Source organism: Falco rusticolus, chromosome 2 (genome assembly GCF_015220075.1).
Source record: "Falco rusticolus isolate bFalRus1 chromosome 2, bFalRus1.pri, whole genome shotgun sequence".
Classification (NCBI taxonomy): Eukaryota; Metazoa; Chordata; class Aves; order Falconiformes; family Falconidae; genus Falco; species Falco rusticolus.
The window spans coordinates 21,783,073-21,800,173 of NC_051188.1; the positions used below are offsets into that span (position 1 = coordinate 21,783,073).

Genomic DNA, 17,101 nt, shown 5'->3' on the forward strand with positions numbered 1-17,101 from the left:
GCAGTGCATATCATCATGTATGATGTCATTTTTGGGGAGAAAAAGAGCTCTTCTAATGAGAAAATTAAGATAAATGAAGGCAGAGATTAAAAAAAAAGGTTAAAATGAAGTACAAGCACTCTTACTAGAGCACAATTCCTTTCCAACCATTGTGTAAGTGTTGAGGAAGCAGCAGGCAGCGCTGGCGACAGCAGGGTGCTGTGCTGAGCAGCTCACCACACAGCCAAGCATTCATACTGACCTGCCCCAGCATGTCTGGTGCAATGGGAAACGTGGGCCAGATGGCTGAGTAGACTCCGAAGAACACCAGCCAGAGCAGCATGCTTCCCCAGACGGCCAGGTGACTGAACTGTCGAGGAGGAGGGAAAGGAGGAGAGTCAACACAGGGCACAGCGTCCACCTAACCTATAGCTCTTTCTCTGTTCAGGTGTCTGCTGGTCTCACTAAGGCCTGTCTACTGCACTTGGTTTCAGGCCAGTAGCACAGGTTGTTTAAACAGCATAAACCAGTTCTCTTTAATCTTTGCCTTACAACAGGGCAGGCAGACAGTCTTCTTGGCCAACATGTCTTTCTTGGAGCTCCAAGAACACATCAGATTTTCCTTGGAACCCTGATTTCTCTCATCTTGTTCCTGCTTCCCGTCATGCACATGCCAGGTTCAACACACACATCAAGGCAGAAATTTTCAAAGGCTCAGGTTAAAGTTCACACAGACAAATCCCTTATGGTAGAATATATACATACAAGCCCACGTGCACCGCTCCTACCTTTCACAAAGGAAGATTCAATGCCAATTGAATTCAATATACCACAACCAACATCTACTGATCAGCTTTGCTTTTTTTGTTTTAAAGGTATCCTAAGGGATTTATGGATATGCAATCCAGTTTGTATACTTACCGCTTCTTTAGTCTGTAGACTCACTAAGAGTAAATAAGACTATTATTGAAGTGACCAAGAACATGTCCAGCACAAACTTCGTTTCAGTTGCATTAAAGTAATTTTTCCTACATATCCCAACTACTTTGCTGTTCAGGATGATTTAAGATGTTTTACTTTTACACTGCAGTGGATGGAATCAGTAATTTCAGTTGTAACAAGCAACTGAGCTCATTATTGGCTCCAGCTTTTCTGGATGCCAACAGCTCTTGTGGCTGATGACTTTGGCTTCAATTCAGAGAAGTACCTGCATAAATCTTAATTACTAATTGCATATGGGTTTAGGACCATGGGAATAAATTCACATACTGGTTGCTGTGGTGGGCACTGCGTCTGTTTAGTTCTCAGCTTTATATTTTCTATTTGATGATTGTATTTGTTGAATTTTTGAACAGTATGTCTGAGAACCAAAGAAGTGTCTGAGCGTTGTGTTCTGCCCACTAAGAGACAGACAAACTTCTGGAATTAATATTGCTCCTCCTCTGGAAGCACTGAGCATCCTCAGAAAGGAGAGCTTTCTCCAGCTCAGGCACTAAGAAAAACCAAACAAGCAAGGACTCTGCAGCACCAGTGCAGACTGGCAGATAGCTGGGAGCAATTGGAGACTGCCTTACAGTAGAAGTATTCACACAGCAAAATATCAGAGGTGATGGAAAGAACACTCTTCTAGACACTGCTGGAAAGCTGGAATTTTGTTCAACCCTAAAGTTGCTGGGCTAATGAGCAGAACATTGGACAGGCCCCTTCCTGGACAGACACAGTGGGCAAGAAGATTTGTCTTCAGATTTTACTATTTATTCTGTTTCACCCAGGAGATCTAACCAGCAACTGTTTTATTTAAGAAAACCCACATTTTCTGATTCAGTTTTAATGTGAGTAAAACTAACGGACTGGAAGGATTTTTATTTTTTTTTTTAAACTCCTAGACAAAAGGGGGGGATTTTATTCTTTCAGTCTACTTGCTTTTCTGAAAACTAGTGGCAGTTCATGTCAATATTTGGACTAAAATAAAACCCTGCCAGTGAGCAACTGTAGCATTCAGTTTCCCAAAGAACAAGTACTGCGAGGCTGCTGCAAGAATTAATCTTTAATGAAAGTCAGCCCCATGCAATGGCAGAACAGCACCAGCACTGCTTTCCCAAAAGGTCATTACACCTCTTGAGCTACACAGCCTTCTGTCCATCCAAGCGGACAGAAGGCTCAGTATAGCCTGGACTGATGCTTCCAAGCTGCAAAACTCCTACAGACTTTACGGTTATAAACCGGAAAGATAAAAGCAAGCTGGAAACCAATCTAAGATATAGTCTTATTCTGTAGGAGATTTATTTATGCTAGTGAAGTGACTTTTTTTGTGTGTGTGTGTCTCAGTCCTGTTTCTTTTTCCAGTCTGCTGGTAGAACAGTTTTTGAGTTTTGCAGCTCTTCACCTTGCCCTTTCCAGCTCAGCAAAGTTTGCTGATTTTATGTTATCTTTATCTCAGGCTTGTACCCACCTGAATTGCTTCTATACCTTTAAAAGAGCTTCTGCTTTCAGTAAGAGCACTCCTTGAAAGTGTTATACTCTCACCCCACCAACCTTTGCACTGGTGATTCTCCACTGATCTGTCATTCACCCCCAGAGAATTCACGTACAAAGCAAAAGCAAGTCCATCAGATGTATTAAATGAACAACAGTCAAAAAAAAAAAAAGAAGTCAAGGCTCTCCATAAAAAGTAGACAAACTGTATGGCTATCTTCTGCATCCTATTTATTTGAAATAGTTCATTTAGTGTGGTAGAGCAGTGAAGAAAGCTGTAACCGTTTGGGAAAAAAGCCTACTGCAGTGTTCCAGACAGTTAACACATAACATAAGCTGCTCCACACAGCTCCAACATGCAGGTTTTGTTAGGTGTCATGTTAACGCTTCTACCAAAGCCTTTCTTTCCATACTACCTACTGGATGTACCACTTTGAATCTCCATTATTCACCTAAACCTTTTGGCTGAACCCATTATGTTTTGCCAAGTGGCAGTGTCCTTCTCTACTCTCAAGAACAAATTGCTTGTAAACAATCCACTTGAGAATGGGGAAGAGGCTTAACTCAATGTTGTATATTTAATACTTTAAGTAACCTAAAGATTCTCTGCATGTTGGTTAACTCACAGCTGAAACAATTATTGTAATCAACATCAGATTCCAAGATGACTGGCCTAAACAATAAGACAGGAATTAGAAGTGTACATAGAAAAAACCTTAATTATAAACACGTTTCTGCGCATAATAATAATTTCTGTATAAAATGCCAGTGTTAACGAACACTGAGATCTACTGAACATTATGGTATCTTTTAAAACAAAGTTCGGAAAAGAGTTGGATCATGATTATCCCCAAATGCCTGAAAAGACACCAGCTACCCAGGGAAGGGGAGAGATGAGGACCTATCAAATAATTCACAAATAACAGGATCTAAACAGGTTTACATGCCTCCAATGCAGACTTGGATATATCCTCTTTAGTACATGAGGGATTAATTTAAATATTTTTGCATTTTAAAATGTTGATACACAATACAGAACCTATTCATAAACAACAAAAAAAGAACAGATTTTATTTTCAGATGAGAGAACGAGGCAGATAATATTAGCATCTCCCTAATAATTAAATAACCCATACAGATAGCATTTCATCTTTAAAATTCAGAACAGACATCAGCTCATTAATCTTAACAATTCCTCTGTGAGGAATGAAAGAAAACATTTTACAACTAACAGAAGCAATGAGGTTACGAGATTTAAGCCAAGCCCCTCCAAGAAACTAAGAATATGACAGTTCTCGAAACAGCTTGATCTTGAGAGCAGAGTGTATTAGTATGCCATGAAAGCTAGATTCCCACAAGGTATCTCACAGGTGTTAAGAAACAGGGACTCCATCAAAATCAAAAGATTTCAGAGGGGCTAGGGGAAAGAAGGGGAGGAAGGTATTGGGAGGTTCATCAACACAGAAACACTTCTACCACCCTTATTATTTAGAGGTCACTGCCCTGCCAGATTCGGACACCTACCAGTAACAGAGCACTCACTCACTGCAAGTAAATGACTCAAATCTAGGGATCAAAATAACTGTTTGACTTAACATTGTTATTACACTAGGTCTCCAAACAAAAAATCTCATCCAATGTGAAGTCACTAGTGCTCTTTGTTAGCTTCAAAGACATTTTCAAAGCCTGGTTGTTTATCTGTGGGTAGACACCTTTCATTCCCTATTGCATTAATTTTTAAAGGAGCCACAGAGTACGAAGATTATGTTCTTGATCTGTTTCCTTCAGCAATTACAGTAGTAAGTTGAATTTATGCAAAATTTTAAATATTTAGATAAGCTGGCCATATACTTTCAGTGCTCTTTTCCCACTTCTGACAGGCTGCCCTTTTTTATCACATGTATCATGTGATCTACGAGTTCATTCTCTCACATTCTTTACTTAGGGAGCTCAGCAGCTTATCCTTGCGTGAAAGATCAAATTAAAACACTGAAGTCTCAAATTATTTTCAGTACTTCTTTTCTGTATTAATACTCATTAGGGAGGAAGGTGTGCTAATAAAAAAAAAGATACTGAAAAGTACTTACTCTAGTCCACGCAGTTGTTTCCAAGCCAGCTTTCAGACAAACAGTGACTACAACATACTGCAAGGAAAAAAGACAGCTTCAGTACTAACATTCTCAAATTCAGTGCTGTTCACAACCCAATCTCTCCTTTACACCTAAAAAGTTCCTATCATTTAGGTAACAACCCAGGACCTTGGCAGTGTGGGATAGGGGAAGGACAGAGCAGAAGATATTGTTGCTGCATGTCAGGGTCGGGGGGGGAAGAAATGAAGAAAGAAGGAGGAAAATCATGCACACAGCACAAATTTGATTTTATTTTACTCATAGACTGTCTCCCGATTTACACCACTTTCTGAAGGCGTATAAAAAAATTAAATAAATTATACCGTGCAAAAATTGCTAGGGTACACAAACTCACAGTGTAAACTATGTTTCCAACAAATAGATAGTCAATTCCCTGGCCATTTGTGAATACTGCATCTGAAAGGAAAAAGAAAAAAATACCGTATTTTTTACCAGTATATCAACAGAACGGATGAAATAACAGGGAGATTTTCAGGACAAAACAACTGGTCCCAGCCTTGCCTTTCAGGATATCTAAAAGCACTTTAGAAGCTGTGCGGTAATGGCAATGCAGAAGCTGTGCTAAGGCAGGCCTCCGACACCATGCTTGGATAGCGTGTATATCCATAATTCTAGCTGCCAGAAGTCAGCCTAGCAAAAGGGGAAGTGTCTGCCACGGCTTAAGGTGTTACTTGCCTAGAAGAGCTGAGGTATGTCAGTGCCACTTCTTCTGCCACTATCTGCTCTGTGCGACTTATTGACACCTCTAAAAAAACCCCCATTATTTGCACTGTCTGTGGAGAAAAAGCCTGTGAAACACCAGCTGATTTGTGGTGAAACAGAGCTCAATTAAGAAAAGCTGCAAAAATTTCATCTACGAAAGACACGTGTAAAACCTAAAATACCTTACTGGAGATTAATTCAGTAACTGAGCAGCATTCAGTCTCCATGCACCCTTTCTCTAGTCAAGTGTGCGCAAGGGTAAGTGCATGTTAATCTATCAAGTGCCAACCTTGGCAATACGTCAAATGTCTGTTTAGTCTTTCTTAGCCCTTGTTGAATAAAACCGGAACACCATGAAAGCACATTCGACAGCCACACTAATGCCAAATGAACATGTACTCACAGGAGCTTTCAAGCATTACTCAAGCATGGTAAGTATTGCTGTTTTCACAGGTTTTAAGACAACTGCTAGAGAAATACACAAACAGCAGGGATGAAAAAGGCTTAAGATAAAACCTTGGACCTGTTCCTAAACACATACTGCCTAGCATAGTGCTTCTACTATGAGGGTACCATTTTGCTAGATTTGCAAAACTGAATCTGACAGTCTTAAACTAGGGTCATCTATTTAGTTAACTATGTTCCTATAATATAGGTCTCCAGGATCGGGAAGTTTTTAAGTCTTTAGAGGAGTCCCAGACACCCTAAACTCTGTGGTGAAGACTGCCAGGCTTACAGTTAAAAAGACTACATATTTAGTCAGTGCAGTTACCCCAACCTACTTGTCATGGTTTTCTTCTACAATAGCTACATGTGGTTGTCTCTGAAGAAGTGACAGGTTGTGAGTATTTTCCGTTAGTTGCTGGTGCTTATTCCTGCTTTCTTTTGTCTTCTGACGCCCAACTATTAAGGAACAGCAGCAAACTAGTCACTGACACGGCAGCAGGAGCTAAAGCCTGAGACAGTTTGATTGCGAATTGATTTGGTTTCTAGCCACTGGCATCTCTATCAGCCCAACTCCTCCCCTGGTACTCTGTGGCTTCAGGCATTTACCACATCATTCACAAATACACGTCAAGTTTTAACAGTCACTTTGCTCTTTCCTCTAGTGTCAACAAAGAGGGTGAGGAGCACTACAGAACTGAGCCTTCCATGTCCAATGAACACTGCTGATGCCTGAAATCTCAGTTTGCTAAGAAAAAGGCATGTTTAAATACATACCCATTTTGACAGACCTAGAACAAACTGACCTAATGACTCTGCCAGTATATTGCTCTAGTGCAACATCACAGTGCGCATTTAAATAATTGAGTAATTTTTGGTGTAAAACTCAGGGTTTTTCAAAGTTACATTGTAATGCAGTAAGTTAATGCCTTTTTTCCCAGTGATTTCCATGACCTTGCACTTTGGGAGGCTAAGCGGTCCTGAAAGGAATGATACTTCTGTTAATAAGAACAGCAGGACACTCAGCGAACACACATTTTTCTAAAGCTATACAAGTGCCCATTCATGGACTATATGCACTTCACATTCCAAGGAACTCAAGAGGTTAAAAACCATCCCAGTGTGAACAGCATATTTTTGTCTCTGGCACTGAAATCCCTTTTTGACTTGGAAATACAAAGAAACTTGAAAAATCAATATTCATTCCTCCTCAAAGAAAATTAAGCAACCTATTCAGAGGAACTCAGAAAATTATCATCTGAGCAGGTGAGTATGGCAGTCTTACTTTAATTGTTGAAATTAAACAAATGTACATTATCTATTTAGGAATTAGTTAAAAACATATATGGAAGATTAAAACAAAATCTGTATTTTTATTTAACTGTAGCCACTACAGACAAACAGTCTAAAATTTCTTAAGTTGGACTGAAAGAAGAGCTATTTCAGACTAACATTTCTTACAAAAATAGCGACACAGAACAATAAAACCCTTCAAATGAAAGCAAAAAACCAGCAACCATGAAAACCCCCTCCCCAAAACTGAACTGAGCTCCCACCCACGTATGGAAGAAAGGAAAGTCCCTTTCTTGTACGGTCCATCAGACAGTGTGTGAAGCTGCCACTGAGGTTACCATACTGACATTTTACTCAGCCAGATAAACATAAACCTGCCTTCCACAAGTATCTTCACAATCATGCCCCTGATGTGAGCATTCATCCTCCCTCTGTTTTCATTTCCTTTCACCTCCTCCCCAATTAATTTATCCTGGAACTGAGAAGGTTTTCTTGAAATTAGTGTTTTCCAGGAAAGCATTTCAGTTTTGATAAATTCATTAGTTCAAATAAATACTATTCCCCCCTTGCTGCCCCAAAATTCCTTATCTGATCTACTCCTATTTCTTACAACAGTAAAGGAACAGATTTCCCATGTCTTTTCTGTCCACACAACTATATTGTAAAGCTAGGCAGGAAGCATATGGGATTTACTGTTCCCTGAAATACCAAGTAGTTCCAGTACCTTTCATGAAAAGCAAAACCTAATATGTATAGCAAAAAGTCTCATTTCCCCAGTATCTCTGATTCTTGATTTGGTCTACCTCCATTCCAATCAATTTTTTCCATGGACCTCACCAGTAGTGAAATTTCTCTCTTTTATCCTGTTTTACATTACTGTGTTATGGAACAGGAAAAGGTCCAACAACATATAAAGCAAGTGGTTGCAATGCAGCTTCTCTAAGAACATTATAGAGTAAAAAGTTGAGATCTCAACCGTCTACCTAAAAAATACAGCATTTTAGAGAACATCCTTCATTGTTCAAAAGTGAGACTTTTTGGCAAAGGAGCAGTTTCATTTTTCACATATTCAAGTCACTATATGAACAATAATTATGTTAAATTAGCCTTAGCTCTGAAAGTCACTAGATAACTAGCCAAGTTCAGCAGCTACAGCCTATTGAACTGTCTGTCAGCATTATTTTCTCAGGACTTGTCACGACCTCCCATTCTGCAAACACACAGGCTCTGTAAGACTGAACATCAGTTACTGACGTAAGAAATAATGAAGCCTTTACCGTGCTCCAGCACTTTCAGGGGAAACCAGAAGAGAATGATGGAATGGATCAGGGCATTGATGCAGTGACCCCAGAAAACCTGAGGGAAAACAAACCAAGTCATCAGTAAAGTCCAAAACTCTTGACCTCTTTCTAACTCCTAACAAACACTTCATTGTGTAGTTTTAGAGTCAGACAATGTTTGTCCTGAAGTGAAATACCTAAACTTCTGCAGGATCTATTTCCTCCTACAGTTTCTGCTCTTTCACAAGAAAACACTGGTCCTGCTGAATGGTTTTATTCTAACAACTTAAAATATAATAGGTAAACATCCATGTAATTTAAGATAGTTATCAAAACACAGCAAAGAGATGGAGTAATCCTCCTTTAATTACCTCAAAAAATAATTTTAAAAGATCGATTCAGTACTATGAAATGTTCTGTTTTCTTTTAATGGGCAAATATTTTGTGCCTCACTGTGGTGACGCAAGTTGAGATGGACATAAAGCCACTATATCTACGTGGCTAGGTTCGGACAAAATGGCCAAAAATAGCATTTATTATTTTTACATATTACTTATGTATCTTAGATAGTACATGTGTCAGATGCTGATAGGCTTTCTGTCTTCTTCTTCTTGCTTGCTATTTGCTGTTGCTGTATGTGCCCATATGCTGCCGTTCTAAGTTCTGGGTTTTCACATCCTGTTTACAGGCTTGACAATTTGTGACTGTCTTAAAGGTACACAATTAAGTCTTTAAAGTCAACTAACCCGTCTGCAGACCTGCTGCAGACCCCAACACCTCACAACTTTTAACTTACAGGTTTTACACAAATTAAAGCTTTACATACTGTACAATTTCTTCTCTAAACAAATCAAATGTACAGTTTCCTTGATTCAGAAGGACATTTAGATGTACATGTTATAGAATAAAGACAGAACTCCAAATGCTAGCATTGAAGTAAAACATATTCTTCAAAATGCAAAAGTCCAAATAATCCAATTAAAATATTATCTTCCAAAAGAACTATGGGAATAGAACTATACTAACTGTGAAAAAGCCACCTAGTAGAAAGCATTATGACAACTTCTATACTAAATAAAATCCAGGTGATGTTATCCAGTTCCGATCAAAGTCATAAACTCACCGCTTATCATTAGTTGTGAATTGAAAAATCATACTCTGATACAAATCTTAATTTGAATCAAAGTTTATGGATATTTCAGGACCAGATTCAATCGAAGTCAGAGCAGAAAATCCTTATTTAAAAATAAGGATTTTTTTTTTTAATAAAAGAAAATACAATCCCTTGAAAAGAACTGGGAGGCAGAACAATCATTCTCAGTGGCTAGCATAAAGCAGAAGTAACTGTGGGGAATAAGTTTTGTAATGAGAAAGACCTGGAAAATATGAACACTCACGGTTTTTCTTAAAGAAACAGACTTTCCCTTACCCTTGTGTTGAACCCATCAGCATTTTGAGTAATTTTATATAGCTGTGGAAATCTAAGCATGCTATCTTGAGTACACGATCGTTCAAAAATTCCCAGAGTAAAGGGTGGCAGTGCTGTGAAAATCTGCAAGAAAAGCAAATACTAATTAAAAGCAGCTATTAGTTTTAAGTGGATCTCAGATAATACTTCAGTACCTAAACAATAGCAAAATTCCCACAAACATCAGTGAGGACTTACTTCCAACTAGCATGTTATTTGACATAATTTTCAAATGCCCAAACAAGTCCAAACATGAATTTCAGCAATTCATAACTCAAATATTGACTTATGAACAAGAGAAACATGAAAGAAAATTCATACTAATAACCAATTAGTTTAAACCCAAGTAGTCAAGCATCATTAGCTTCTGATGTACCAGCTAACCTAGCAAGGGTAAAACACAGACTGCAAAGGAAAGACAAGTACTTCTTCAAAAAAGCCTTGTGGGACTGGGTTCAAATACAACTGCAGTTGTAGCCATAATTAAATGTAATACGCTTAACCAAAGCTAAGTTCACAGACAAAGCAAATGTGGAAATCACATTAAAAAAAAAAAAACCCTCCTGAAAAACAAAAGCCATTCTGTATTATGGTGCTTTGGGGATTCTCGAGGCAGGCATGAACCGATAGGAACAAATTATCTGCAGTATGTGTCTGTGCTATGGATAGACTTTTAAGATGACCAAGCCTCAGCAGCTTTCCAGGAGAGGCAGCAGGACACTTTGCCAGAAGCAGAGTAAATTAGCCTCTGCCGAGTCCCATGCTGCTGCTCTTCAAGTGCTTCCAGGAGCCGAGGCAGATCATTTAAAGCCAGCTTGGCTATCCATGTTTCTCACAGTCTACAGTGCAGGCACAGAGTGAAAATAATACCAGGGTGCACGTCTGAATACTAAACTTCATTCACTTCCTTTTACATTAGCAGTTTAGATTAGAAATTATTTTTCCGATATGACACACAGATACATTTTTAACAGTTTGAGAAGTGTTCTTGAAGTTAAGAATCAGCTTGAAGTTACGATTTGTTTCTAGTGTTTATGCACGTTTGCAGAAGGTAGGCTGTGGCTCCCACCAGCAGTGAGCTGGTAGTCAGGGAGCAAAGAGCAACACAGGAGATTAGAGACTAGTGAGAATCAATAATTACATTCCTAGATCCAACTGGGAATGTGCTGCTTTTGCTCATAAATTGGTAAACCAGATGGTTAAAATGGCAGTAGGCTAATAGGGGTGGGAACTGAAGCTAAGATGGCTGGTCCAATATATTGCAAAAAAGGCACATTTTCATACATCTTTAAGGTATTTCCCAGGTTCCCGAGTTTATTGGGGTATTTACATTCTCACTGGAAGTAAATCTTCTAGTGTTTTTGTTTATGAAGGTAAGCCTCCAGTGCAAAACAGTGCAAAAGCAGGAATTACACTGCTACTGTAATTTCTTACATGTACGATTTTAATGAGACTAGTAGTGAAATAACAGGTTAATCTGCACAGAAGAGTATGACAGACCTAAGACCACTTCAAAAATCTAACCTCTTCAAATTATGGAAGTCCCTAATATCCTACTAGCGCTTGGTTCTTCATGAGTCCATGCGACTAGTTCTAATTTTAGAATATACTGACCGTACAAAACAAGGCTTATTTTCTACTTCATTGATTCTAGAAGACTAGTTTCATCCGTGAGCTTTATGTAGGATAGGTGGATCCATCAAATCAGGTTTAAAGGTAATAGATGCAAATATCTAAATGTGAATGACAGAGACCGAGTAATGGTCAGGAAATTAGGATGAAGAGAATCAAGGAAGTGGAAAATCCCTGGACAAATACTGTCCATGAAGAATATGAAATCTTATGGGATATGAGGGTTTGTGCCATCACTTTTAAAATTAATGCGACAGAAGTTAAGTGTTTCCATTAATACTACTCAGTGATAGGGATAATTTGCTGGCTTCTTCTGTATTACCATATATTTGGAATGAGTAATCTTTAAAAAAATAATTTAATTTCCCCCCTCCAAAGAGAAATTCAAAGGATTTTCTAACACTGACAAAATGTCCTAATGGTTTATAAACCCAGACACCAAGTCACTCATCAGTAACATTGCAAAGGTAACACTCAAAATCAGTCAATGGCATGGAACTTGGTCCCAGAGATCGTCCAGACTTTAATGAAAGTTATCGATTAAATAGTAGTATTGATTTAAGTGAAAATCACGTGCGATACTGTGGCACTCTATGGAGCACAGCAAAAATCAGGAATCAGTCTTGGACTGACATATCTTGTTCTTGGTTCAAGTGAAAAATGCTGGTGACGCAGCAACACTACTTCCCGTTCTGGACATAGGTAGCACGGGTCAACCCAAAGCATCTGCATGACACTTCTCTGAGCATCTGTTAAGAGTCTGAGGGGAAAAAAACCCATCAAAACTCAAAGATTAAGACACTGTGTCTATTTTGAACATGAACAGTCAGCAAAATATTCAGTACAAAAGGCTGAAGATGTTTTTGAAGACCAAATTAAATTCCCTCTAAAAGCTACAGAGTATTCTGGAGGTTATATTAGGCAAAATGTGTATTTCAACACATTTTCCCAAATTTATTTTTGTGATAAAAACACCACCGAAACCAAAATTTTTTATCTACCTCAGAGTGGATTCAAAATGGCTTTTACAAATGAACTCACCTTTCCTGACATACAACCGAGACAGTTACCTGTGAAAAATGGGGGACACAGTAATATACAAGTCCCAAGCACTATAAAGTCAAAACTTGTAGCACTTACCACATTATACAGACCAATGCACCACCGCTCAAATAAGATCTGTCCAGAAAATCCATTAATGAAAGCAAACCAAAGCTGAAACAAAGACAAGTAACAAGAAGTTTTAGATTACTACTGCAGCACATGTTTCCATTTACAGTAGAGGAGGAGCATGGAGAACACAAACCACCATGTGGAGACAGCTGCTTGTCATGCTCTAAAAATAATTTTCAGTACTGTCAGGCAGTTATCTTCTGAAGTCTTACATTTTAAATACTGCCAGAATAATGTTTATTTAAAATAAAATACTCAGGTGATGGAACAATTTGCTATATTTGCACCATTGCGCTAAAAAATTAAAATTGCCTCAAACTATTTCAAAGTCTTTATTGCTGGCAAATGCTTGAAGCCAGAAGCCACTTTAGTTTCCATCATGGTTTGCAAAGAATTTCCAAGGTAAATGTGTTTGGATGGATGCTCTGCTTGACTAGTGTCCTACTTTTACAGTCCCAGAATTCCAGTGACACCAACTTACCAGTTACATAGTCTTACTAATATTATAATCTTATTGACTAGATTGTGTAAGCATGGTATTTAATAAACTACCAAATTAGTAATAAAAGGCTGTGGAGTCTTCATCTTCTTACAAAACCTAGCTGAGCAAGCCCAGAGCCACCTGGTTTGAATTTTATGTTCACCCTACTTCAAACAAGAAGTTGGACTAGATGGCCTCCGAGGTGCCTTCCAGCTGAGGGGATTCAGTAATGCCACAATCCCAGGAAACCACTGTAAGCTGCAGGACATCGGTAAACTCTTTTTAGCATTCCCTTGGACCTAGCTTCCTTGAGCCTATTTCTTATCTTGTTTAAGCAGCTTTTTGAAGCAAGAAGTGCTTTTCTGGGTTGGAACAAAATTTGTAGTCAGCGGGCATTGAAAGAAGCTTAGAAAACAATATAAGCAAGAAGGAAAAGAATTATCTTACCCCAAGAAATTGGAAGAATAATCAACAGTTTAAGGGCATCCTGAAACAGTTTGCATGTCAACCATTGCACTTACTAGATAACAAAGGATTTCTGTGAATGTGTGGCTGTAGTCCATTTTAAACTCCACACTGCAACATGGCACTTCATTCAAAATTAGCTAAACATTATGTGTGGGAACACTCCTTCTCCCCACCCCCTTTCAACACATTTTGTCCTGCATTTGCTTTACAAGTTCATGTTGCACTGCAGGCATAGGTATTGCAGACCAGTCAAGGGATGCCCACGCCTATTCCCTTCTCACTGCCCGAGTACCCACGGCACCCACTCCAGGCATCTCTTCCGACACCATTCTGTCACTCACATACAGCAGCACTCTCCTGCCAGCATAATTTCTTCTCTGGCTCACTTGTGCGGTATTAGTGCCCTAGCAAAACACCTCCAATGACAATTAGTTAACTGTATGTCATCTGATCTCTTCCCCTGCTCCTACCCAAAACGGATAAAATTAAGAAAAACAACAAGAGAAGATTACCAATACTGCATCAAGACCTACAACTGTTGCCATAGATGCAATGTCTAAACAGACTAGGACTCTTCAGCATGGGACAGAGGCAACTTAAGGGAAGATTAACATATTTATAAGATTGACAAGAATAGCAAATAGTTGTTCAAATAAGAACTGCTGCAAGACAGTAGATTAGCAAGCTACACAAAAAGAAAAAGCAAAGGGTTTCCACACAATACGTGGTTGACCTAAGGGAACTGCCTGCCAGACTATGCTGTGGACGCCAACAGCAATTAGAAAAAAAAAATCATGGAAGGAAAGCTGGAGACCAGATGTGTCTGCCAGAGAACTACCACTGTTCACAGATAAGAGATCGGGTTAGTTGAACTCTTATCCTGACCCTCTACAGCTGTTCTTACATCTAGTATATCACCATTCTTGTTTAAAATTAATCATTCTAATGCACTCACTGTTCAAGTGAGAAGCAATGCCACTGATCTCAACTCATTTGCTAATAGATATGCCTTGCACAGTAGGCAGCTATTTGAATTTATTTCCTACAGTTTTTCAAACCTGCAACTGCTCTTTCCACTAGAGACTTTCTATCAATTTCACCCCACGTTACTCTGAAGTTTTTACTCTGCTATACCTGCTGCCACCTTCTTGCAGCTTGTACTTCAGAAGTGCCCTTGTAAGCTTTCTTAAGAGCCAACAGTTTCTTACCAAGTCCATTTAGCTGAAGGGCATCAGCCTAGTATAAACCACAAAATATTTCTCCAGTTTCTTAAAAAAATTCCTCTTTCTTTCACATTGTCAATCACACAATATATTAAATCAGCATTTAAGTATTCACCTCCCCAGCTCTGCCCAGTAAAAGGACAAAGGGAAGACACATTTCACATCACAGCTTTATCATTTCTACTGTATAAACTTGAATGATCACTGCTCTTTAAATCTTGCTCTAAAGACTCAGTTAGTGGCTCAAAGCAGCACACATAGACCAGTCACACACTCACACTTGGAGTCTTTCAACCAGCATTTTAAATCAGCTACTTAACTCAACACTTCAAATGAAATACATAAAAGATCTTGGGTACAAAGCCTGATGCCCCAAAAAGAAACCACAATTAATTTTGAGCTGTTAGGTAAGGAACTAAACAGTTTCTTCTCTTAGGAAGAAACAGAGATTTAAATAAGGATAGTCTCAGATATTTAGCAATGACAGTCCAGGCATTTAGCATCTCCAGGCTTCTTACAATTAATTGCAGCTATGAATGAAGGCAGCAATCCTACAAAACATAAATAGCTCACAAATCAGAAGCCTGTCTGGCTAGCTGGCAACCACAACCTGTGCACTACTGTTTTCTAGACCCCACTGAGAAAGCAAATTTCAAAGATTTGTAGCAAATGTTGAGGCCTTTTATGACATTGGCTCATGCTACTTAGAAAATCATTGCTTTCTGAAACCATAGCCTCCCATAACTAGTCCTCTAGCAAGATGTTGCTGATTTTCCATCAAAAGGGTAAAACAAAGCAGCCAGACTTTATGTAGCAAGCCCAAGGCTAGGAGAAAAGCCCCAAACCAGGCAAAGCTAACATCTTAGATACACATTTCCCAACAAAAATACTAGCAATAATGAAGTGATAATACAATCATTTAAAACTTGGACAAAGAAAAGCTGGTATGATGCCCCACAATGCAGCAGACTGTCAAAGTACAAGTGAAAAATACCCCCTCAACAACCCAATTCTTTCTACTCTGAGTTCCTACCCTACCAGAACTCATTGAAGGACCCTGCTAAAATCACCTTCAGATTAGTCATTTACTAGAGAATAGTACTGAGATGGATGTGTCTGACTGTGGTAAACAGGTATTTAAGTGTCACTATCTTTAGCCTTCTGCAGTGTTTTTCAACATAGAAAGAACGCCTTAAAGAGAATTTTTTTCCTTATTTCAAGCTGCTGTAATTCAGAAGGCCAGGAAGTAACATTCAGAAAGTTCAATGTTCTGCTATTTCAAAAGCCAAATTTGAACTATTTTTCTTTTGGCAGGATCCACACAGGTGAAAATTCAAAGTGAGAACATTCCCAACGCTTATGCAAGTCTGCATGCACCACATGCTCCAGACAGAGGGCAAAAGCTGTTACAGCTACGACACACTGAAAAATAACAGCTATCCTTGTCTTCTCCAGAGATTCACATTATCAAATGCCAATCAACAGAATGTCATATAATTCCTCAATATCTTAATGTCAAGAGTAAATCAGATACTCTGTGTAAAATATACACCTATTTGAATTGAACATAAACCATAAATTGTCATGCATGGTTTAGGACCAGCTGTTTGTAAGAGAGAATATGGTATTCTTTAAGGTCAGCAAAGAGAAAAAAACCAACAAAAAACCCTCCACCTCAATCTTCCTGTTAACAGAATGAAGTTGCAACAACCCATACTTGACTCAGAGTTGGTAAGCTGGTAGAAAAACTTGCCAAGTCTGCCTGGCTTGCCAAGCTCCAGGGATTTGCAGGGCTCAACTCCAGTACTGCTATGAACAAATGGACCCAGAGTTATTAAACCGCTTTTCTGGCTGGAAAAAAAGAAACCTTTTCACTTTAACTATTACCTGGCTGCCAAAAAGCTGGAAAAGCTTATTTTTAACTCTGCTACAAAATATATATTTTTCTCCCAAGGACAAGAGGTCCAATTTGACTGTAAAGAAATTCATACCTGCGGCTGAAATTTGGGTTGATATATTGCCGTGCTTTATTATAGCAGACATTGCAAAGATCTGAAACCAGTAGGTATTGTGCACACAAAGTGGAACATGTTGCAAACTAAAAACTACCCCATGTTTCCTGCCTTGAAGTGTGGCCACATTCTTTAAGTAAGAAACCCCACTGCTGAAGCACTCAATGCCAGCTGTGATGTGGGCACTGTGCCACTAGAGAAGGGGAAAGAAAAAAAAAGGAGGGGGGTGTGTGGGATGTGGAAATGAGACTGCTGCCTCCTTCCAGAGGTCGACAAAAGCCAACAGATGGTAAAACTTGGTTAATATTGACTTGAGCTGCA

At 38.9% G+C, this 17,101-nt stretch overlaps 1 protein-coding gene across 5 annotated transcripts in view; it reads right to left on the reverse strand.

The window, feature by feature from the left end:
- The window catches only part of ATP8A2 (ATPase phospholipid transporting 8A2), a 350,007-nt gene that overhangs the window by 104,564 nt on the left and 228,342 nt on the right, over window positions 1–17,101 (reverse strand). For all 5 annotated transcript variants that reach the window (XR_005102732.1, XM_037377817.1, XM_037377818.1 and 2 more), the window contains 6 exons: window positions 12,564–12,638; window positions 9,753–9,875; window positions 8,321–8,399; window positions 4,939–5,000; window positions 4,542–4,598; window positions 242–349 (listed from right to left, as the gene is read on the reverse strand). Coding sequence is in view for 4 of the 5 variants with exons in the window: in XM_037377817.1 (XP_037233714.1) it covers window positions 242–349; window positions 4,542–4,598; window positions 4,939–5,000; window positions 8,321–8,399; window positions 9,753–9,875; window positions 12,564–12,638 (504 nt within the window). In the remaining variant the exon portion in view is untranslated. The remainder of the gene's footprint in view (window positions 1–241; window positions 350–4,541; window positions 4,599–4,938; window positions 5,001–8,320; window positions 8,400–9,752; window positions 9,876–12,563; window positions 12,639–17,101) is intronic.